Source organism: Anoplopoma fimbria, chromosome 6, assembly GCF_027596085.1.
Source record: "Anoplopoma fimbria isolate UVic2021 breed Golden Eagle Sablefish chromosome 6, Afim_UVic_2022, whole genome shotgun sequence".
In the NCBI taxonomy this organism is placed as follows: Eukaryota; Metazoa; Chordata; class Actinopteri; order Perciformes; family Anoplopomatidae; genus Anoplopoma; species Anoplopoma fimbria.
In genome coordinates, this window is record NC_072454.1 from 9,464,663 (window position 1) to 9,490,176 (window position 25,514).

At 41.0% G+C, this 25,514-nt stretch overlaps 2 protein-coding genes across 3 annotated transcripts in view; both read left to right on the forward strand.

Annotated features, from left to right (window-relative positions):
- chrm3a (cholinergic receptor, muscarinic 3a) overlaps positions 1–21,039 on the forward strand; it is a 75,880-nt gene extending 54,841 nt beyond the window's left edge. For both annotated transcript variants that reach the window (XM_054599980.1, XM_054599981.1), the window contains one exon: positions 17,163–21,039. In XM_054599980.1, coding sequence (XP_054455955.1) covers positions 17,182–19,140 — 1,959 coding nt within the window. In that variant the 5' untranslated portion in view covers positions 17,163–17,181 and the 3' untranslated portion in view covers positions 19,141–21,039. The remainder of the gene's footprint in view (positions 1–17,162) is intronic.
- A 335-nt stretch (positions 21,040–21,374) lies between these two features.
- fmn2a (formin 2a) overlaps positions 21,375–25,514 on the forward strand; it is a 39,536-nt gene continuing 35,396 nt past the window's right edge. Inside the window, 2 exon segments of the mRNA XM_054600112.1 lie at positions 21,375–21,851; positions 23,190–25,416. Of these exon segments, the coding sequence (XP_054456087.1) occupies positions 23,226–25,416 (2,191 nt within the window). The 5' untranslated portion in view covers positions 21,375–21,851; positions 23,190–23,225.

Here is a 25,514-nt window from a genome sequence, read left to right on the forward strand (position 1 = left end):
TTCTCACAGCTAACCTGTCATTCTTGCAACCAAAGTTTTAGTTTAGTTCTGTTTACCACTAAAGAGAAAAACCTCCAAAAAGGGTGTTAGAATAGATAAATGCAGGGACAGCACGACACAGAATAAATTATATGTCTAGCTGAAAACACCCTCGCTCTATAGAGGATATGTTTTAAAAGCATTTAAATGATGACATAGACCTTCAGTTTATTTTTCCTGCTGCAAAATTCTCTGACAGTAAAAGTGTGAAAATGTCTTTTAGGTTAAGAAGAAGAAACACATTTGCCACTCCAGCATGCAGGAGGTCATAAGATCAATGGTTTCACTTGAGTCTTGACTTCATTGAGCTTTACGAAACTAACTGTTACATCTTAAAATCAATTCTTAGGTTAAGGGAAAGCTGATGCAGGGAAGCTAGTTCTATGCGTCGCGGTCCTGCCTCCGGGGCTGACGCAGCTCGTGCTCAGACAGGAGAATAGAGAGCTGCACTTATTCAAGCATGATGAAATAAAAGAACGGATTACTTTTTTTATTTTTCCAGAGCAGGGGAAGAGAGTCTGAGATGTTTTTTTTAGCTGAAAATAAAAAAAAAAAGGACTGTTTATTATGCAACATATCCACATGATTGGGAAACATGACTCTCACAGTATTACGTGATTGATTTAAGCCATGTTTACATAGAGGCTTGCCCTCAATTCATGAGGCATGGAAGGCAGAGTGGCATTGTATCACATAGACAAACAAGTGAGCGGGCAAACATGCATTAATATGACAGATCCCGGATGTGGATTTGATCTGAATTTCCTGGTTCAAACTTATTGCCTGCCGTGAAAACGCAGCAGGGAAGAGTAGTGTGTTTGCTAACACCTAAATATTTTATTGATCTTGGTGTTAGTGATTCAGTCCCCCAACAACAGAGAGAAACAAGCAATCAAAAGCTTATTGAGTTGTTTGGAAAGAACTAGGTTTAAAGTTTCTATATTAGCTTGTAAAGTGTACCTGTCTCCCTCAGAGAAAAAACTTTTTTACCTCCTCTGACCTGATTTCCCCCTGATAGTGTTTTGTGTGAAAAAGTTCAAAGTATTTTACATCAGGGCTTATTTGTGTTTGCACATGAGGAGAGTGCAGCAATTTAATTTGGCATGAAGTGAACATTTCTACCCATTTTGGGAATCGGGAGAAGGATAGATTAGTTAATGAAGCATCGTTTTATTTCAGGTTGGACGTGTTCTGTAAGTCATGTGCACTCGGCAGCTGATCGTCAGCTGATCCAACAAACATCAATCACGTTCAGTGATTCAAAAAAGGCGATTGTTCGCTCAAGCTGCCGGCTCCTCAATCATCCCTCCTTCAGATCTTTCAGGTCTTAAAACATATTTTAGGTAATTATTAACTCAGAATTACACCAGAATTATCCCCTTCACTGATTTGACATCTGTCAGGAATATTTGTTCACCTTTGCAGAATTATTGATAATTGTTGTAGATGTTGTTCCCATTTTTGTGTGAGAGTTTGGATGTTGTAAAATGCCAAAACAATGTTCAGGCATCACTTTCTGATGGATAATTCAAATGATTGAGATTTGAGTCCGACCTTTTCTTTTCGACTTCAAATGAATGGCCGCACTAACTCATACATCAGACTTTTTTCTCTCTGTGCGTCATGAAGTTGATCTTTAACGCAGGCGTTTGTTCAATATTTGTAGAGCTCAATGACCTGCATCAGTTAATAAGATAATCCTCTCCCGTCACAATTGGTCCCTTCATATTAAATGCTAATATATTGCAGGAGTGATAACCAGTGCAAAACATGATCACCAGTTAGTCCACGGTGCTCCATATTTCCACATGTGAGAAATAAATGTCTGCTAGACTATATGGATTTAGAATACAATAGGTTAGACTGTATACATAGCAGCTTCATGCTTCACACCTTTATCATCCATGACAACCCATTGCTACCTCAATTCCCACATAGTACAGGTTAAGGTCACCTGTGGAAAAAATAGAAAGAGGGATAATGGAATAATATCAGTCAAATCCAGGCCGCTGGGGAGTTTCTTAGCTTCTGATTTCCTCTGTCTTTGTGCGGCTCTCCAAGTCCTCCTTTATGTCTATTTCTCTCCCTCCAAACATTTATGAATCCATTGAAATTCAGGAAATGAATGAGCCCATATGAAGAAATTCTCTACAGGGAATGAGATAAAGAGAGGAACTGTATTCCAGTAGCGCTTTCTTTGTAGCCTACTGATTGGTATGATGATATATTAAAGGTTTAAGGCTACAAAATGCCTACAAACTCTGAAACCTACTCTTCAAGAATGACTGAGACACTTGAGTGGTCATGGTGTTTATCTTCATACACTATTGAGTAATCTGCTCACTCTCAGCACTGTTTAAATAAGTTTAAGAGCCCCAGAGTCTTCCCTTTTGCTGTTGACATCTGAAAAGAGAGACAGACAAGAGGCCCTAGGGTGAGAAAAAATAGTCCGGTAGATTAAGAGGGAGGCAGTTCAAAACAGAAAACCTCATTCTTGGTATTCCATGAGACAAGAAGGGATAGATTATTATTATCTGAGTTATCATTCTGCTGCTCTGTTTGCAGATAAAACCATACAGTCACTGACTTTTTGCTGCTTTTAGCACATGTGATGATCAGAGTCCAGCAGTGCAGTATCAGTAAACACAATGATTTATGCAGCAGGCACTCTGGCACGAAGCATTTGGACCGGCAGGTGTAATGTGATTATGACAAATGAAAGTTCTCAAGTTGTAGCTCATTTTTGACTAAACAGCAGGGGGATAACTGATGGCCATAACAATGATTTGTCATATTACATGCCGTGCTTGTGTTACCCTTCATAGTGTAAGCGGTATTGTGTTCCCGAAGCCCTTCAGAAGGGATGATTTTGAAAGCTATAAAGTGACGACACCTGAGGAAGAAAATCAAGAGGTGAATATTCATAGAGTCATTCACAGAGTCATTACAGCAAACATGTAATTTGATTGCATGATTACTTTATAGCCTGAGAATGGTTTTTTTTATGGCTTAACCACCCACATAGTAATCTAGTAGCCTGTTCTGGTTTGTGTTGTCTCTTGCAGTGCGTGTTCCCACTCTTATTAGCTGTGCTGTAAGTACGTAATAGGAGTCAAAGAGAGTCTTTTTCCACTCAGCAGGGCTCCATACGGTATCACAGTCTCATTACTTTCTATCCTCCTAATGTTCCTGTCAGTGTGGCGGATGGGAACTATTATATGCCACAGATCATCTTTCAGTCGACACATGGTCTCCCGATAAATACTAGCAGTCTTGAAATTAAAGAAATTAGCTCATTTGCGTATGAGCTCAGTGGTTACACTAATTTCAGAATGTGTCTAATGTGCTTGGTAGTTCCTTCTCTCGTCAAAGGGATTACACCACTATTCAGATGTATTTTACAATATGTCAGGTTTCATCTCTGGCCTCTTCTCAGAGCAGCTCCATTGTTATCCCTCCACTGTACAGCTCTTGGCTATGAATGAGCTCTTTTTCATGTCTCCCTCCTGTGTTGGATGTCTTCTGACAGACCAATAACAACAAGCCTCAGCTGCAAAAGCCAATTGGCACTGTGGCTAATCCATCACTTGTCTGTCGCCATTAGCATTCAAGGTTCATTAGCCAGCAATCCGGCAATATAAAATATAATTGTGGGCTATAAACTTTGTGGTTGCACTTGACAACTGGCACCCACTGAGCATCTTTCAGAATTAGGAATATTATGGTGGCTCTATTCTCAATATGTGCAGCATATTATGTTTGAACAAAACCTATTTTTTTGTCTTGCTTTGTTTCTTTTAATGTGTAAAATCATGCCCAGGGACGGCAGATGGAATGAAGCCTTTATGCTGGCACATTAACATGCCATTGATGTTAATGAACTTGTACAAGATAGATAGATTAATAAAATAAAGAAACTTATCCATCTACATCCGCCCAACACTGACTTTTGTTTGCTGTCAGATTGGACGTGAAGAGAATTTTTTACCCCGGTGGACTGTTTTCACAACCTGTGTTTATCCAACCCAAACGGACAACATGTCTATCTACTGTACTTGTGTGACAGCTCAGACTTTGACTGCTGTCAAAACTTACAAAGAATTTACCAAGTTCTTCCTGTTATTGTCCTCCAGACCTTTACTTTTCCTTTACGCATATTTATGGTCACGAATTGGAGTCTTAAACTATCGAGATAACTGCAAATTTTTCGCTCAATTTCAAACATAGGCAACTCACATGAATATGTCTAGAACTCCCACCTATGACTCAAATTTGCTGTGCATTTCACACACACACACACACACTTAAAACTAATGTCTCTGTCCTTATCGCCGCTGCATGAGTCATCATTTTTGATGAGTGACCAACTTAAAAAGAAAAAATATAAACCAGTCACAATGTCTGTATGAAATCTATTTTTATTCCATGTCATCACTACTCAATCCAATTTTGTTTTGAATTCGATGAATTAAATATAACTGAGCTTTACTGAAAGGTCATAGAAGAGGAAATGAATCATACAGGGGAGGTAAACAAAAATAAACAAATCCAGAGGGCCAAATAGTTTGTAAGGTGCTGTGTTGACAAGGGCATTAAATATTGATAAAATTAAAGTGAGATGCATGTAAATTCAGTCCAACTTCTAAGTACAAAAGTTTCTCCAGTGAAAGCTAAATGATTCAGATGATATATACTAATCTGGGACTGCATTCTATGACATGAGCATAGTGGAAAAAAACACAGTTTATCTGAGTTAATAGATGTAGGATACGGGAAATGAGGATAAGGAAATGTTTATCTACATGTTCTTCCCAGTTTAATCTCTGTGTGTGCATGTATGCATAAGTAAAGCAACCGTATGCACAAGTCCAGCCACTGACTTCTGTGTGCATTTATGTTCGAGCAGGTGAGTTCTTTTTTTTTTATTATCTGACCATATCTAAATATCTGGGTCGGGTTCATCTGGAGCCGGTTATCAGAGAATGGGCTTTTAATACTGAGAAAGACAGATGAGACCACTTTGACTTCCGTAGAGAATTTAGGGAATCAAATTCGAAAGCTATTTTAGGCTCCAGTGCCAGGTACAGTCACGTCACCCGGGTTGATATTATTGGATGAAATAGATACACCCTCTGCCAAGTCGGAGTGTGTGTGTTTGTGTGTGTGTGTTTGGGGAAAGAGGCCGGCCAGAGAGGGCGGGAAGGGGTGGGGCGGCTGGGTCGTCAATGTTTGAGTGAATGAAAGAGAGGGGCAGCCAGCTACATGAGATTGTGTGTGTGTATATGTGTCTTTACCCATGTCCCTGCAAGCGTTCATGTTTGTAATACAGTAAGCGCTTTGTTAACGGTCTACGTAGACCTGTCTACATCCGCCAGGAGAAGTGTTTGGACTGTATTTAAACCAGTTCCGTCGGCACCATCTCTCTTTGTGGTGATACGGTACTAAGGATCATTTTCAAGACTTCTTGTAATCTCCCTGTTGACTCACTGCCCCCTCAAGTGTTTCAGCTTTTGGCACTGGGGATGTGTGTGATAGAGTCAACATTGGTTTGGGTGTAGCGTATCTGCAAAAAAGAGTGCGCATGCTTGCATGTTGTGTGGTGTGGAAGCACACAGTTCAGTGGTAGACATCCATCATCCAACGGCCCTCTGTCCTGAGATGAAAAGTCTGTTGTGTTCCTCCTCTCTCGCATAAACACATAATATCCAACTGCTGGATAACGTACACTCCCCAAGCGGCAGGTGTGACCACGTACGTCTTCTGGCACATTCCTAGCTTTCCCGACAATATCCTTTCACCTCACTCTCCTGAACCCCTTGCACAACCCCTCATCTCTGCCTCCAGCATTCAAAGACCCCTCTCCTCCTGCTGAAGCATGTTTACATAGGAGTGAGTGTGTGTTTTTTCTCCCCCTCCGTCTCGTTCGAGTGCCTGTTCAATAGACAGATGGTTGCACTTCCTTTTAAGGATTGATCGCAATAGCCTATCACTTACATGTGTATAGCATCTGTATAGGGTTGTATTGAAGCAGCAGGCATGAGGAGTGAGCGAAAGGTCAGGGCCCTGGAATTAGCCTCACACGAAACAACGTTGTTTCTCAAAGCGTGATATTTCATAGTTTGGATTGTAGGAATTGTTAGGAGCGAGCTGTCATTGTGGCGAATTTAATGCACAAGCATTTTTTTCCTCTTAGACATCCAGCACAGCCTCATTTCAATGACAGTAACTTAGCTCTTGTTTTAAAACACACATACGGTATGCATTGGACCTCATCCAGTTTTAGATTTATTGTGAGAACGTCAGAAAGGTGAACTTTGAACGCTCTCCGTGCAGTCCCCCTCAAGTGGCTGCAGCCTTTTGGTTTGACATATTCCTGAGCCATTCTTCCACCGACTCTACTTTGCCGCTCTATTTTTCTTCCCCCCCATCTCTTGCGTTCACATACACGCATACTACACAGGCATGTCTAAGTGTCTAAGAGTGCTGTGGAGAAAGATTCCAGCAGCTTGTTACTGAGGCTGTCAAAAAGCAAGGAGACCCACCGCAGAGGTGAGGATGTGTGTGAAATCCCATGAGCCTCTAGCACTGGTCAGGAGCATAACAACATCCTACTTCTCTTTCCACGTGGAGATATTCCCCTCACATCTTACTACTATGATACCACATCTGAAGCCTGAAACAAAGAAGAATTACGTTTTTACTCTATACAACTGTCCTGTATTAGATTGCTACATTCTGGTGGAAATGTATGGCTGCCAAGATTTTATTAAAAAGATTCACCGCAACAAGTCCTCCAATTTAAAGGACACATTTCACTGTTTGTAATTACCCTTAAGAACCACACATATAAGCATTTTATAATAGACGTAAGTGTCTTCTAACACTGCTACAAATTACTGTGGGAAAATCAACCATTTTACAGTTGTGACGCAGCTATGGTTAAGGTTTTGTTAGGTCAAGGCTACAACAGGACTTGGCTAGGTTATAAATCATGATGTGGGTTAAAATCAATACTTTGTTAAGGTAAGGGAACAACTGGATCATTGTTAAAAAACCATAATGTTTACATACGGAACAAAAAGGGAAACACCGTGGACTCATTCATCAAAGTCTGACGTTATGTTGACCTATCTAACCACACCTTCCTCCTTTGCACCAGATGGACAGGACATGTCGTGTTTGGGCGTTTGCTGAAACAAGTGATGATGTCATTTTGTTGTGAGGGCAGTCTGTTTTACAGATATTTCTATGGCAAACACATTGAAAAAAATGGTCATTGTCATTTTTAATTTGTTTTTTTTAGCAAGCTTGGTAGCCCCTCTTGCCAGCTAAAGCATGTCAGGTATTCAGGGCTTTTGTTGAATATTGAAAAACCCAAAACAAACATGAATTATGACACAGGACTTGAACTGGTGCTGGTTAAACACACTTTGTCCATCCATCCATTTATTTCAACCTCCTCTCTAAGCTTTGCACTGCAAGAACCTGTCCTGTATTGGAGCTGAATGTCCCAGTGAATTTAATTCATGATTGCAAATAAGTTGCATATGGAAATAGGGTTGTAAAATATACTACTGCATGTTAAGATTTAGAGTATCAACAAAGAGGAGAGGTATCCTATATGGCTCACATTTTGCACCTTATAAATCGTAGTTCGGTCGTTCTACTTTGTACAGCAGAGATCTTTCCAAGTATCCTGTTTTGGCCGGATCCCATGCACAGCCATCCTTGGCACCCTGCATAACCTCTCACACTGATTATTATTTTACTTCCTCGCATTGTTATTTCATCAGACTAAGCTACCGTCAAACTGCCATCTGTTTATGGCCGCTGGTGCCAGTGTAAGCAGGACTCAGACACTCTGCTGCAGTAATCTGGATTGCAGCAAAAAAGACACCTCAATAAAAGCAGATCTCCTGGCTGCCCACGGTCATAAAGGAGAATAAACAAGGTTAGGGCAGAATAATTATGTCGAGCTGCTTCCTGGTATTAAGGGACTGACAGGACTTCTTCCATTGTACAGACACGAGTCCTGTTTCTGTCCCTTCAGGCGGAAGAGTTTACATTGGTCATGTTTACATTTTCATCTTGAAGATTCACACTTGATGACTTAAGTATTGGTATTTCTGTGTTTGGCTGTATGGCTTTCTGCTTCCCCTTCTCTCCTTTTCAGTAGATAAAGAAAAGTGAACACATATCTGTCTTTACTACTTCATTCAGAATGATTATGTCTTACACAGCATTTATGTTAACCATTATCTTCTTTCTCTGGGCTGTGTTTGAAAATAAAGTGTGAACATATCATGGCTTTAGGGATGGCAATTTAGGTCTATTGGTCCACCACTTTGATGGAGAATATCTCGAAAAAAACCACCCTGACCAGCAGTCATTACAAAGCTGTTGTGCTGCAGATGAAATCCTGCTGTAGATGAAATATATGAAAATAAAGGTTAATGACAGCAGCTGTGCTGTGAGATTGGCTATATTGACATTTAGAACGAGTGATCACAGAGAGCTGCCGGATCATCTATCAGCAATGACAATTTGACAATATGAAAATATAGACCGTTGCCCAACCCTACCGCGTATCAACCCACCGTAACAACCTCCTTTGACCTCAGCAACCTTTATCTTTTTTGAAACCATGTATCATTAGAAAACTGTGATTGTCTCTGAATTGCTGAAGCAATATAAATCTGAAATTAGTTTAACCATGAGCAGACATCAGCAGCAATAACAAAGTGATTAGTTGTCATTCATCACTGAGTGCTGAGAGAGAAGAAGTGAGAGACCAGCCTGATTACCAGTGCAAAAAATTCTATTCAAAATCCAAACTATGCAAAATAACACCTACATGTGACCAGGCACACTGGCCCGGATACTTTATTTTTCCACTGTGGAGAAGGTTTTTTCATCCTGTGCTATAATCCTTTTTAATTCACTTTATCTCTTCAGCAAATCCTCCAATGTTTGCTATTTGGGTGCAGATAATATTCTCATTCTAACTAGAGCGTCATAGTTTGTAGAATACGGCAACTGACAAAGTGGCGTCTGCAATTGATGAGTTGGTATTGAGAATGTTTTCCAACCAACCTTATCTGACTTTTGGCTCCTGGGGAAACACACACACAGTAATTGCAAATAACTATTTGGTATTAATACCACATGGACTGTATTTACACCAAAACCCAAATTTCAACGCGGATGCTTTAGAGACAGCTGCAAGGATCAACTGTCTGAAATTCAAGCACGATGTTAGCAGATGGAGTTGTCCCCGAAGTCTAAATAAACTTAATGTGTCAAGACAAACACTTTGCTCCCTAATTTTTCCAGTATTATTGGACATATGATGTCTTTAATCAAGGATACAGGGTGATGCTTCGAAGGCTTTCGTTATTTAAGTCAGAAGAAGCTGGGTTTTAGTTTTCCGTTCTCTAGCCAGCCTAAAACCAAAAGACAAACTCCGGTAATGAGAAATTAAATTGAAAAGAAGTTCCTCAAATGGCAAATGCAATACCTTAAATGTCCAACTCTGCAGCAGAAATAAACATGTTTACAGCCTGGTCCAAAAAACGGTTTTGATCTCTGTAGCTTATATCCCCGTTATCGGAGCAACCCACATTGAGATTCACAATGGGTCTTTAGAAACCTATATGTGGCGTCACGGAGATAACGTCCATATTTCATACAGTCTACGCCTGTCAGACCCACCAAAAAGAAAGTAAACAACAACTTTTTCTTTCCTTTGAGAAAATCACATCAATATAAATCTTACAGTTTATTTAGATAGTCCATTCTCTATATTATCTTATTTTCAAGTGATTATCATTTATAGATTAAAAGCCGCTCTGTGTCAACTAAAGTGAAAAGGAGTTGATAGATATATAAACATTTTTAGTGAACTTAAATTGTAAAGTGATTTGAAACCATTCATGTCAGTACCAGCAGAAATGTACATTTCTAAAATAAATATAGAAACACGAGGAAAATAATGTCATGTCAACAGTTTAAGTATTCCAATCATTAATGGTGTAGGCCCACACAGGTGTTTTCAGGTAATCTGGCAGGTTAGACCTCTGATCAGGAGTGTGTGGGCGTCTATAGACCAATTAAGTTACATATCTTCCTTAGTCTCCTTAAAGTTTTGTTGCACCTGTGAGGGAGGGTCAAATTACACCTTTATCATGCTTATTGGTAGATGAGGATTTGAGACCTAATAAATTCACATCAAAGCTTTGGACACCTTCAACACGATCAGAAGTCTTATCAGCCAGAATAACTGAAAACCCTCTCAGTCTTTGTTATTTAAAAAACAACAACATAGTAATGATTTTAATCATCAGGTCCCAGTATTCTGGAGGCAGCAAACAGACAAATAAGCTTGTATTGTTTTGCAAGTCTATAAATAATGAGCCTCTTTTCCATCATTCCATGAGGCTGTGCAGCCTGCAACCCTTCATCTTACTGTGGCGGCTCCTTCAATCTGTTACTTCCTGCATTATTTAGCACTGATCCTCTGCCATAAAATGCTGAAAATGACCACATCTGCTTTTGTTGAAATATAAAAGCTGCCAGTGCCAAGTATATTGAGTTTCCTCTGACTGCTTCACAACTAAATCCACCAAGTATTTTGTCGATGTAAGGTTTGAGTAAGCGCAGTATCAGAGCTCTTGAGTAAGAGCTCTGATACTGCTGTAGTATAGAGAAAAGTAAACAGTGAGATGAGATCAGTAATTCTGCATTACATGCATCATTTCCTGTGAGCCCTTCGTTCAGTTTGTAGATCGTGGTCGCCCTCCGCCATCAGACACCTCCTTAATTTTGATGCCTTTGTGCATTAAGGCGAGGATATACCAGCGATACACTGAGACGGACCATGATGTTGGACATCCTTTATGAGTTGTCCTTATCTGCAGCTTACGCAAACCTTTGTTTGGAGGAGGTGTGGTAAACGCTTCACACTCAATTAAGATTTCAAGCCTCACTGAAAATCTGCGAACTTTAAGAGTGGACTTAGAGCAGCGCTCACGGACTCCAGGCGGTCCGTCTCCTGCCAAGTAGGCACTAAATGCTTGTTCCTGTCAGCAGTGAGCACCTGACAGATGGCCTTGTGCTGTTTCACAACCCTTGCCACCATCTTCTGGCAGCAGCTCCATCATCACCAGCTTGTTTTGGATTTAGCTCATCCTGTGCAGTCCGTTTTTCTTTCATGAACAACTTCATTAAATACTACCTCTTTACAGCCTCGCTCTGATGAAATTGTTTGAAAGAATATTGAAATTAATCACCATAGTTTAAAAGGTGCTAAATTCAAAATTGACAAGATCAATATAGCAGCAAACAACTCTTTGGTTTGTAAAGATTTTGTGGAGAAACAGCGTCCTGAGCTGAGATTGAAGTCCCTCTCCTGCTGTTTGTGTGTTATCCAAACTTCTCTGTGCCTTATTTACATAGCTGTAGTGTCTTTTATATCTATCTTTTATATTTTTACAATTACAGAAAACCGACAAATATAATTGATTCATTAATCCTAAAAAATCAGGCTATGGCTTCACACTTTTTACCAAATACTGTAATGGTGCAGTGCTTCATGTTAAATTCACACAGTTCTTCTTTTTTGTATACTACTGGTTCAGAGCAAACACTTCTCCTGAATGGTCCCGGGGGAAAAATGACATTTATGGGTCTATAAAATGCATTGTTGGAGTGGCTCTGATGTTTCACTGGACCGCATGTCAGAGGTGGTAGGGAAAGAGCAACAGACTGCAGTTGCTCCTCTGCTATTTTCCTGTGCTCTATGTGCAGCTGGAAGATGTATGATGTATGAAAAAAAGCTTTCAAACACAGAGTTTGCACAGAGGTTAAGAACTTTGAGTGACTTCTTGAAGTGCTCATTCTTAATCGTGCTGAATACCAGCATATCTACACAGAGGGGAACAAAATCCCAAAGATATGTGGTTACTCTCGGGGCTACCAAGAGTCAGAGCCGTTTCATGGTTGAGAACTCTTGTTCCGTTGCAGATTCCGATTTAACTAAATATTAAATAATTTCAGTAAGAATGAATAATTTGTAATTTGATTATGCAGCATTATAAATTGAAAGCTCCACCTTGGACACCTTACATTTAAGTACATTGTGCTGATAATGTAAAAAATGGTATACTTTTACTGTGCTGTATTGAGATGTATACTACCGTACTTCAAATGAAAACATTGTACTGTGGGGTATCTATAGTTTTACTAATAGTAAAGTAAGTAATAGTTTGTATACTTTCAATAAAAACAGTAATATGTCATTTGATTAGGTTAAGTTTAATATGTTTAATATGCATGGAAGGAAAATAACTGTTTGGATTCCCAATATCTGGTCAGTTTATCCAAATAATGGATGTTTGGAAATGAACTCTGATCGTGTTTGCATATTTAACACATGGTGTGAACAGTCTACTGTTAAAATCATACTTAAAATTTCAAACAAAGCTGAGGAGCTCCAAGGCACAGGCGGCTGGGCCCGGTTATTTTTCCGGCGGAAACATTATTAGTTTGGCAAAAACTTAGACAATTTGAGTGGCAACGGCAGACTGGGGCTGTTCATGTGTAGGCTATCCGCTCATTCTCGTTGACTCCAGGGAAGGGAATTTTTTTTTTCTTGTAACGTTAACCAGCAAATGCAAATGCCATTGCAGTTGTACCTTACGTCATCTTTTTGGTGTTGTATTTGTAGATTGCGTTTTACCTGCAAGGCTGCTTCGGTCAGTACACAGAAATCGATAACTCCAAAGAGCCGTCGGTGTTGTGGTACTACTTGCCAGATCACATTTCATCCTGAAACATGACCCATTACCACCTTTTCTCACTCAGAATGACCTGGTATCTTCAAGTGTATCCTTTATCATGCAACACCACATCTTCCGGCTCTGAGGGATAGAAAAGGCTGGACTGAGATGATCTCGTGGATTAGTTTTTTTTGTAAGTACAAATCGAAAGCATTTTTGCTGTTAATGCACGTTCATTGACCACTGTCTGAAGTCCTGAGTCTCTCCTACACTTGCTGTCTGTCCTCCTGCTACAAGGCAGAAGTCTGCATACAAATTGACTATGCAGCAGTGCATGTGCTGGGTCCACTAAATATGTATGCCTTCAGTCTGTAGTTGTTTTCTTGGAATTGCCAAAAGCTTGAACTCTTGTTTTGTCAGTCCACTGTAGCTTTCCAATTGTTGATTAGTTTTTCTCAGCCTGAATAGTAACCTTTCGTTTCATGGTTGAGTCTACTTCTGCCTTGTTTGGCAGTAGCCTTTTCTGTTTTCAAGCTGTTGACGCCTGAGTTGTTTTTACAACAATGCCTTATTGCAGTAAAGTGCTTAAAACCCTGCCTGCATCCAGATGTCTCTCTGCACTTGTTTCAAGTGCACATTAAATAAGGTGCTACATGAGCCAGTTGTGAAATTTTAGACAAGCCAGCACGAAAAAGCAATGCCAATATTCTTTATTTTCTTTTAAAACACAGAAACTGTTGATTAAATCTCCCCAAGCTATTTACCTATATAAAGAATGGCACTAGGAGAAATGCAATTTGTAGAACAGCATCTCTTTAACTCAAGGCATGTAGTTGCACTCAAGGGATTGCTTCAAATTATAGCAGCTTTAACCTTTATCAAAAAGCAACTCCCAACCACTCATCATTGTTGGACATTATCTGTACATATTGCTGCTCTGCTAGGATAGTTGCTGAAAATAGAAACCTGAAATGGCCTTGTATTAGCCACCCAATCACTTAGATGGATCCTTGGACCCAACTTGGATTGCGCTGTCCAACCCTGCTGGGACAAAATGTCAAGGAACACGTTATGTTGCAACACAGTAAACGAATATCGATCTCTCTGTGCACCTGAAACCATCACACCTACGTGACTGCGAGTCAAACGTAAGATATAGAGCTTTGCGTGGGGTTTGGAGAGAGTGATGGACACTATAATGGCTTCACTGAATAGCAGCTGGTTTTCAAAGACTTGCTAGCCCACCCATGTTGTCATCTGATGCATACAGTTTTCATCTTAAAAGGCTTGATCAGTTTAATTATAGAGGAAAAACAAACGTCCTCTGTTGTGCAGCCAGTTTCTGCTCTCCTGGGACTACAGATGTAAATCTATGGAAGATAATAATTGCAATTTGAACAGTCAGGCTTGATTGTCCCATGTATAAATATTTTCGCTTTGGTAAAGGTCAAGGTTGTGCACAGAAATTGAGCATGAACAAACAGCATACGTATAGACACATATATTGAATTGAACTGTATATTTGACAGCATACAAAACAAGACAACCATCATTTTCTCCAATCAGTATAACTGACATTATTCTGTTTGTGTTGACAGTGTGCTATACACCATGAATCCTATACACCTGTGCCGACACTAAGCTATCCTGTGACACTTAAGGAGGCAGAAGCAGGTACAGGGGGTCTGACATTTGATCTTTTCCCATTGGATCCAGTCTCTGTTCCTCAAGCCTCCTTTGCCTCTATTCCCCAGACATGACATTTTCCTTTTTTTATTCCATTATTTGGTTTTCTAATTTTCATTTTTATTGTCCTGTGTTTACGGCAAGTCAAGGTAGCAGATCAAAGACTGACCTCCCTACTGTTAAGCCCTTACTGTATCTTCACACAGACACATTTTTCCCTCATAATCCAATTAAAAGATGTTTAACACTCATTAGCAACACATTGCTGTCGTGCATTCTCAGTAGAATTTGCTTTGTGAAGAGTTTAAAGTAGACTTTGTTTTTCTTTAGAGGCTTTTAAGTTTGCCGATTATCATAAATGTTGCAGTTCTTTATGTTTGTTCTTGCATGCAGGCTTTGTTTTTCACAAGGATACAATTGTAGGTTCAATGATTTTTTTTCCATCTATGTGTGCACATGCATGCACTGTATTTGCCTATGCACATAATGTACACAATTAATGTATCTGGCCATGCATGCTCATGTAACATAAACAGTATTTGTGTGAAATGTGAGAGCGTACTCTGTGTGTATGTGAATGGATGAAGGGGTAAATGTCCACAAAGGGGATAGCAGGGAGCCTTCTGATAATAGTAGTAGCAGCGTGAGCTCAATGTCACAAACTGCTGTTGGCTACTGGGGTTCTTTAACAGCTCTGTGGGAGGTCTGAGATCTGTCTAGGCACAGGTGCAGCACTCAGCTTCAAATACCTTTGCCTGTCGTTTGAAATAGTGTGCGTGCTTTTGTAGGTTTACTCTATATGTGTTTTACATTTGTTATATGCACATGTATTTATCAGTGTATTTGTATAAATGGATGGTGATGCTTGTGGTGCTTAGGGGGGATTTGTTCCTACATGTCCCCATGGAGAACACGTTGGTGTTTTTTACCTTCACACAGACCGGTTCAGGATAGTGTCAGGTTTAAAATAAACCATTGTCATAAACCTCAGCGGAAGAACACCAAGTTTGTGACTTCCACATTGAAGAGAAAGCTCAGGGTAGGGTGCTATCAAATCCCACAAAGCACTTTTGCCACATTTGTTATTAAACAGTTATTAGATATTCATCCCAAACAGGTCTTAAGAAATTAGTGGGTTTTTTTATTTGTGGTAAGTGAATGTAATTAACTACCACAAACAAATACCCATGTCCACATGATTTAGATTGAATTCACAATATTCCAAAGGAAATGCATAATGAGATTTGTCCGTTTTATACAAATCTACTCAACTTCTACTTTACTGTTGGATTTAACTGTAGAGACATTTACATAGCATTCACTTGTAGCACATAAAACTTTCTACCTTCCTCACTTTTGTTATTAAGCATCTCTTTTTTTTTTCAACACACATATAAGTGTACACATTTGAATGCAAACCACAACAGTAATTGATTCACAGGAAAACTTGAAATTGACAGGACATACTGCTCTACAAAATGGGAGTTCCTCCTGCAGTCATCTAATTATCAATAACTACTTCGACATACCACAGTATTTTCAGTTTATTGTTTCCATTGTGAAGTGATCCCCAATCAAAGAACAAACAGAACTGTCCTCTATTTTCTCCCTGTTTCACTGTGATGTTTTGTCTCTGCGTAGCTCTCTCAGAAGGCTCCTGGAGCGCTATATTAAGTCTGGTGGCAAATTAACTACCGCAGGATTTACATTATCAAACTGACACCAGAAACCTTTAGATTTAGGCAGGAAGACGTGTCAGAATACCTCCCAAGGTCTTAGAATGCTTCCTCAATTCATTTATATCCTCTTTGTCCTCCAATCTTCGTGCTGTCTGCAAGCCCCTACTTAAGATGATGCATTCATAATGTTACAGCCTAGCTGTCGCCAGCAATGTCGTCTGTAACTTCTCTTTGTCATTTTTACTTGGGGTATGTACAGACTTTTCTGGATGTTGCCTGTCATGTTCATATTTTAGAAAAAGTAATTGACAGAGTTTGAGCATTATAACTACAAAACACATCAGTCTGCTTGTGTTTGAGGGACAGACTGACTGACTTTAAATAGATTTTAAATATAGATCAGCAGCGTGCAACTTCCACACCTGATTGGACAAAGGAAAACCACCCTTGTTCAAGGCCTAATGTCATGCATGGTGCAAACCCAACACAGCCATCTTTACAGACTAGGCAACCATGTGGGAAAATCCATTACCTGTTACTAAATTAAATGTCTTTGCAACTTGCTGGGTGTCATAAGTGACAGGCATTTATTGCTGTCCGTCTCTCTCACTGGAAGTGTTGGCTGTCTAGCCTCGTTGATTGAGATGCCAAGTTGTAATTTGATATATGGCTTGCCATGCATTCACAGTGTGCATACAGATCGTCTACAAATGCAGTTATGAGTGATTGTTTAACAGGGTGGACAAATCAGACCCAAGCATCATTGTCGTATCAGACATCCAGCTTGGTGGAGTAGGTTTTTAGCCTCACCTACTGGATATGAATAGGAATGGCGACTGCTAATGTGTCCTTTCTCCATTTTGTTCCCTCTGTCACTCTATCCCCTTCCCCATTTCTACCTCTCCTTTTTGTGCCAAGTCCCTCTTCCTTCCCTCCCTCTCTCTTTACCTCCCTTCTTCTCTTTCCCTGTCTCTGTCTTTAGAATATGCCAGGACATAACAATGAGCTCCAACAGCACAGACCCTGGTCTCTTCCTGACTGCAAACCCCTCACTGCCAACAGCCGGAGCCTACCCACAATCCAATGCTCTCCACCAGGGAGGAAGTGGAGGAGTTTCCTGGAGCAGTTTTCATGGGAATACCCTGGATGATAATTCCTCTTCCGCCAGCAAACTCCTCAACCTCACCTCAGAATCCCAAAATGGGAATATAACTGATCCCCTTAATCCCTTGGGTGGCCACCCTTTGTGGCAGGTGGTCCTCATTGTCTTGCTGACAGGTATGCTTTCACTGGTCACCATTATTGGCAACATCTTGGTGGTGGTATCCTTCAAGGTTAATCGCCAGCTAAAGACGGTCAATAACTACTTCCTGCTGAGCTTGGCTGTCGCTGACCTCATCATAGGGGTCATCTCCATGAACCTCTACACAGCTTATCTTGTGATGGGATACTGGGCAATGGGCAACTGGGCCTGTGACCTGTGGCTGGCTATAGACTATGTGGCCAGTAATGCCTCAGTTATGAACCTACTGGTCATCAGCTTTGACCGCTACTTTTCAATCACCAGGCCTTTGACCTACCGGGCCAAACGGACCACTAAGCGAGCTGGGCTCATGATCGGCCTAGCCTGGTTTGTTTCTCTTGTCCTGTGGGCCCCAGCCATCCTATTATGGCAGTATTTTGAGGGTAAAAGGACAGTACCCTCAAATGAGTGCTACATTCAGTTCCTCGAAGAGCCCACTATAACGTTCTGCACAGCTATGGCGGCTTTCTACCTGCCTGTGACGATAATGAGTGTCCTCTACTGGCGCATTTACAAGGAGACCCAGAACCGTTCAAAGGAGTTGGCTGGGTTGCAGGGTTCGGGGAGTCGTGGTGGGATAGGAGGAAGAGGTGGTAATGGCAGAGGAGAGAAATCACGTTTTGTCCATCAGACAGGAAGTTCTAGAAGTTGCAGCAGCTATGAGCTGACCAGGCTATCCCGGAGAAGGAGCACATGTCGGGAACTGATTGGCCGCTTCCACTGCTGGCCTGGGGTTCGTTCTTGGAGACCTGGTAGTATCCGGCAGGGGGAAGGTGATCCAGACCAGAGCAGCAGTGACAGCTGGAACAACAATGATGCTGCGGCCTCCTTAGACCACTCTGGGTCTTCAGAGGATGAGGACTGTGGGGGCAAAGAGATGATTTCCCAGAGTCATGCTATTTTCTCAATTGTTCTCAGCCTTCCTGGTATAAAGGCTGCTGTCAACTCCCAACTCACCTCATGTGAGGATCTGGATGCAGCATCAGAGGAGGATCCCCTCAGGGGAGAGGAGTATAACCGAGACAGCCTCTCAAGAGTCACCGCCAACACCACTGCCACTACTACTCCCGACGAGGCAAACAGTTCAGAAAATAGCTATCACCAACGCTTCTGCTCACGAAAGATTCAGTCAATGCCTGCCATCCAGGCTTCCTCTAACCAAGGCTCGGATGGTCCCCCAACAACTACTACCACAGCCGCCGACAATACCACCACCACCAGCACCACCACCAAATCCCCCTCCGTGCCAATGTCCTTCAAAGATGCAGCTCTGGCAAAGCGTTTTGCAAGCCGGGCTCGGACTCAGATCACTAAGAGGAAGCGTATGTCCTTAGTGAAGGAAAAGAAGGCAGCTCAAACTCTCAGTGCCATCCTCTTTGCATTCATCATCACATGGACACCGTACAACATCATGGTGCTGATCAATACCTTCTGTAAAGCTTGCATCCCAGGGACCCTGTGGGCAGTAGGGTACTGGCTCTGCTACGTCAACAGCACGGTCAACCCCATGTGTTACGCCCTGTGCAACAAGACTTTCCGTACAACCTTTAAGATGATTCTGCTGTGCCGCTGGGACCAGAAAAAGAGGAGGAAGCAGCAGTTCCAGCAGAGGCAGTCTGTGGTATTCCACAGCAGGATTCCCAGGGAGTCCACGTAAAGGACAGACAGTCAGGATGGTTAATACCAGGTAATGGAACGATTTAACATAGGACAAGGGAAAGGAAGAAGCAGACATCTTGTTGTTTTTTTGCTTAGAGATCCATAATGTGTTTCTCTGCTGGTATGTCAAGCACAGTGACCCTATGTGGTTTTCTTGCGGTATGTGTTTGTGTCAGTGCATCCATTGAGCAAAGCTGTTTGTATGCATAAAGGGTTGCGTGAGGTCAGGTTCAGAGATGAAAACTTCCCTACTGTCCTTGAAGAACACTTTACCATGTCAGTGTGGGAAACAATAGAAAAGGGCTTTAAAATGCATTGCTGGAGAATATTTGAAGTGCAATTGACACAAGGGAAAAGGATGTCCTTGTAACGGGGTTTGGGATTTCTTATCATTTCTCTCTGTGGGTAGCTATATCTGTAACGTGCAGAGTGGTTTTGCATTTCAAACAAAACTATGTATCTGTAAAACGTCAGTGAAAGCCAAGACAAACACTAGTTTGTTTCACAGGCTTTTACATTGTACTGATTTGACCTGTCGTCCTCTTGACATGTGTTTTTATCAGAACTTCTGTACATTGCCTTTCTATCTACATAGATATAGCTTTCCTGTGTCTGATGGAATATAACAAGTTCTTGGATTGTGTCCTTACTTTCAGTCAACAGAGATCTTGTTATTTTTGTGATATTCATGTTTGGTTTTCTAGATATTCCTGAGATTTTGAGCCAGTCTGAAAATTATTCTTCTGACAAACTGAGTTGTGAATATTTTGTGTGGCACTGCAGACAGTGAACTGCTGTTGTGTTCAATGTGATTGTTGTGGTTTTTATGGTGGAGAAAATAAGTACATTGGTTGTGTGTTATGTACTTGCAGTTCTCTGTCATGAGTAATGATTATACATTGATGATATTCTGTTTGTGTACATTTCGATATTGACTGACTTGATACACAATGATTGATTGCACACAAAGATGTTCATTTATAAAGATGTGTGTTTTACACTATCTTTTAGATTTCTACAAAATTATACATCTAAAAAAACTCTTTGTAAATGGCCGTCCATCTTTACTAAAGTAGAGCAATGGCAGCCTCTAGTGGCTTGAGAAGGACAAGTGCAGGGTCAAATTCCCATTCTGCAAATGGGAAGGAAAAAATGGCCTTTATTAAATCAGAATTGTGTAACAATTATTCACATTGTAAGCCTGTTTTGTTTTGTGAATTGACTTATCGTTTCATACATTTAATTTAGATTTTAAATAAAAAATGTATTTGGCATTTTACAAAGGGATGGCCACAATCATTGAATTAACAATACTTCTACTTTCTGTCATAACCTGATTATTATTTTTTTGTTTGATTTCATATTATTTATGGGAGATGTTTTTTTATATATATAAACAAGACATACAGCAAATTCATGAATATTCATCAGGTTTTCCGATACAGCAAATGGCCAAACACCACACACCAACAAAAGTCAGCATAAAGAGGCCAATCATTTTTCAAATTTATATTTGTTTTGCACTTTTTGTTAATCAGATTTTAAGTAGATGGTTTATACATTTGTTGCCACACCTAAATCTTGAATATTGTGTAAAAGATATTGAAGGCAAAGGATAAACTGTATGTCAACTGGCATATTGAAGAATGGGTCAATTGGATTATGTTGATGCAATGATATTACTTATGTGTTGTATGCAAAAGATATGTTAACATTATCCCATGCTTGTCATCAGTGGGTATTTTGTTTGCTTTCAACACAATGTGCTCGAGTGTCATGATGCATTCTTTTCATCAGATTTTTGTAATTAAATTGGGAATGTAAACTACCAAAATGGTGAACACAAACATTTTGTTACATTTTAAGTCATAATCATACTCATACTTTAAGTCAATAAACCAACAAAAAACTTTTGACTTAAATAATCTTATTTTCATTTGTGTTTAGACTTATTTTTTTTTACCTTTATTTAATCAGGGTGGGTTGATTAGGATGACCTTATTGTCTTAGCAGGAGGCTAGTTCATTATACAGCTGTATCACTTATTCCCTGCCTCTACAACATTGTAAATTATTGCATGACATAATGAAGAATAGATCTTTTTTTTTTTCATTTTTAAAATATTTACATCTAAAACACTGTGTAATGGTGTTTTTGGAATTTAAATACTTTATTTCCAATTTCTTCAGAAACCTGTAGAGGTTTAAATCACTGATTAGGCTCAGTGACATGTCTGTTAACAGCTTATATAAGGGCGACACAGCTGAGACTAATTTGTTGATTGGAGGGTGTCAACTTAAAAATGTCACAGGGGTGCACCAAACCCAAGGAAGAAATTACCAGCTTGATATCATGTATGGAGGCTTTTTATCATTTTATTTAGTCAAATATGATTCCTGCGTCATTGTCTGACTCATCCACAACATTAACAAAGAGTGTCAAGTTTTTGCCAGAATCTGAATAAACTCGAGAATGGTCTTTGACTGTTGCACAGTTCTGTATGTTCACATGATGAGGCTTCATGAAGTTAGTGAGCAGAGTCTCAGGAAGTTCTAATGGAAGATGGCCAAACAGACCAGACATGTGATGAGGAAAATACCATCTTCATGTGACCCATGTCTGAGGAGTGGCTCATGGACGAGGACAAACACCCATTTGTGCTGTTTTCCTCAGTCGGCTCTGAACCACGGAAGGGAATCCACCAGTCAGGCAAGTACAGTCATTTATAATATAATATTTTTAAATATCTAACTAAGAGGCTTATCCACAGTTGTTTCACCATTTCATACATTGTTAAAGTTTGACTGCTCATGTTGCAAAGTGATAACTGATAAGATTTTCTGAAGCGCTCAGGAAGAATACACTTTTAGTAGTTATTCAAGTGCTTTGACAAACACAAACTTTAATGAAGTCTGAGTTGGTAAATATTTTTCTTATAATTAGGAGCCTTCAAATATATGGCATTTATTTTTTGGTTTATGTATTTGTTTCTGTGTAATTAGTTTCACCCACTTAATTTGCGTTCTTACTTTAAAACACTGACTCTTGAATTAAGAGAAACAATCTTTATAATTAGTGCTCAACTTTGTCCGTACCAGACCCATAAAACAGTCCTTAGACATGCCTCTATACAGGCCCACATAGGCACATACACAATTAAATGAATGACCACTATTAGCTTTAAGACATTTTTGTAAATTAAATGTTTTTCCATAATAATACTGTACTGTGTCTTTAACTGAAGACACATATCACCTGAGAGTAATTACATAGCTGTTTGAACAATTTTAACTAGTTTAACTACATTTTCTATTAAAGACTGATTTGGTACAATCCGATTACAATAAGGATTATTTAAATTGTGAATTAGTCTACAGATTCCTTTCTCGATTAGTCGATTTATTTGTTAAATGTCAGAATATGGTTTTAAAAAATAATATCGTATTGGTTTTCTCTTTGGGCTTTATGACTCATCATATGTTGTCATGAGTTTTATTTTTAGCTTCTGCAGACCTTATATCATATCTCACTGCCCATGTGATGTTAAAAAAAAAGAAAGAAAAAGAAAGTAGTGAAAATGTCCATCACAAGTTCCCAGAGGCCATCAGCTGTGCAAAACCCAAAGACATTCAGTATACTATCATAAAATATGAAGAATTGATTTATTTGCTATAGATCGCCTTATTGATTAATCAACTAATCATTTCAGCTCTACATTTTTTATATGTGCTTGCTTGTAATAATTAATGTAATAATCTCAGATAACTGTATGTGGGAAATCAAAACATCTATACATGTAATAGACACTTTCTAACAAAGTGCAAAAATACAAAATGGAATAAATAATAAAGAAAACAGTTCACTCTTTACAAAAAATATACAAACTGCATGGCAACCAGAGACATAAGACTTATTATGTCAGCTTGCACTCATCCTCAACTTTTACCTCATGACTCCACTGAGAACAGATTGCCTTTCCTCTGTTATTGAGAAGCTAAGTTTGAATTTTAAAGGGATTAATGTAATTTAAACTTTCTTTTACTTCAGCCTGCTTCGATCGTCGGATGAAGCCACTGTGGCAGGATGCACACTATTAAGACAGTGGAAACCCAGGTGCCCTTTCTGAAAGAGAGTTTCTTCACCTCCACTTTCAAAGGCAGGAGGAAGAGCAGCGTTACCAACCTCCTCCGTAAACAACAGCACTCGCTCCTCAATCAACAACACCAGCAACATCCGTGCATTTTAGAGCATCAGCAGCAGCAATTTCTCTCCCCTTCAGTAGAGAATGAACAAGGCCAGCGCACTCCGGAGCATCAGCGACTTGTTCGCTCGACCAGCAGCCCGTTATGCAAGACAGCCGAGCGTGCAAGAGCAGATGGGGATAGGAAGGAGGGGCAAAAAGAGAGGAAGGATCAGAGAGTGAGAGAGGCTGTGCAGGGTAGTGGGGGAGAGCGAAGAGTGAGTGGTAGCGAGCCCGTGGCTGTCAGTGCCAGTCCCCTCCTCCTTTCAGCATCAGCGGCTCCGGGAGAGGCAGCATCACTCTCACAGCTGCCTCTAACTGTAGTGGGCAGACAGCAGGGATTAGGCGGCTCTGATAGGGCTCTGACCAACAGAGGACCAGCATCAGAAGCAGCCCAGGAGGAAGCCCAGCATGCCCAGCCTCGATCCCAGCAGCATGGCCTGTTAGCCAAGGGTGTCCGCCTGTTCAGGAACATGGGGAACCAGGAGACAAAGCAGAAGAAAGGAGGAGGAAGTGCTGGAGCAGTGGGAGATGCCTCCTGTGATGGCGATGCTGATGAGAGGGAAGTGGACAAAAGATCGAAAAAGTCCCACAATAAGATAAGTAAAGGAGGAGGGGATAATAGTGGTAGGAAGAAATCAAAGTCAGAGTCGAAGGGTTCTGTGTTTTCCGGCATGAAGATCAGGAAGAGTTTATCGAAGGCGAAAGGGTTGTCTAAGGATGACATGTTGGATGATGGGAGGTCAGCGCACTTTGGCAAAGCAGGGCTGAAGCCCGGTGCAGAGGCGAGCTTGTCAGCTAATGAGATGGGCATGCTATCAGATGTCGAGGGGGATCTATGCCGTCTGACCACAGACAGTGAACAGTCTATGGTGGATGAGCTCGGCCGAAAGACGAGCTCTGGGTCGGATGCTGACCTTTACAGTTTTCACTCAGCAGCAGCTGAAAATGAAGACCTGCTCTCTGACATCCAACAGACCATAAGAGACCAATGTGTGGCCAGTGACAGGCTGGAAATGGTGACCGGGTTCTTATCCAAAGGGTCAACATCTGAGGGGATCAAAGTCTCTGAGAAGGTAATGTCTCACCAGCTCCTTAATCTGGATAAGGAAGTTTTCTCACCCTCTGTTGGTGCTGAATGTGTACCTCAAGAAGTAAGTGAAGGGTGTAAAGATTTAGAGAACGAAAGCTGTTCTTCTGGTCAAGGGTCCCCGAGTGGAAGTGGTCTAACATCTTCAGCCCCGGACAGCAGTGGCAGCCTCCTACCAAAGACTAACAGCTCGTACAGCTTCCCTGACACTACGCCCACCAGCACCTCGTATGAGAGCGCTGAGGAACACCAGGATGACCTGGAGAGTCCCGTTCTGCACCCGCTGCAGCCTCGAGGTAATCAGGCACCACAGAGCAGAAACACATGTGTGCCAAGTGTCCGTTTGGACCCCATGGTAGCAGGGGCGTGGCCTATGGGGTCTCACAAGAGTGTGAGCAGCATGGACCTGTCTCTGGAGAGGGAGGAGGAAGAGGAAACTGGGAGACAGGACTTCCTGTCCCTGAAAAGGAGGAAGAGTAGTTTGTCTTTTAGTCAGCTAACAGCAGACAGCCCCCTTGGGTCTCAGTCGAGACGGACGTCCTCCACCACCTCTCCCTCAACTGTCAAACTCTACCCTCCAGTCCACCCCTCCTATGTTAAGACCACCACCAGGCAGCTCACCTCTCCGATCAGCTCCCCCATTACCAGCCCCAACGTGCCCAGAAAAACAGACATCGCTGTTGCTCCAGTAGAATCTACCAAGGGGTTTAGGAGGCACAAGCAGCGGTCTTGCTCCATTGCTGGGCCCCTCGGTGAGTCTGCAGACTGGTTCACTGAGCTGGATAAGCTTAGAGGGAGACAGGGTGGCAGGGCCAAATTTCCAGAGCAGGAGACACCAGAGAAGAGTCACACGGGTGGGACGTACTGGACGCTGGGCTCCAGGAGAGCACATTATGGAAGGCAGACCTCCGCCACCACAGCACCCTACCTGGATGTCTTCTCTGGTGAGTCACATTTAACACAGGAATCTGAACTGCTGCCACACAGGAAGCTTAATCAGCTATGAAGTGCTAAAAATAACCACATAATCAATTAGCACATT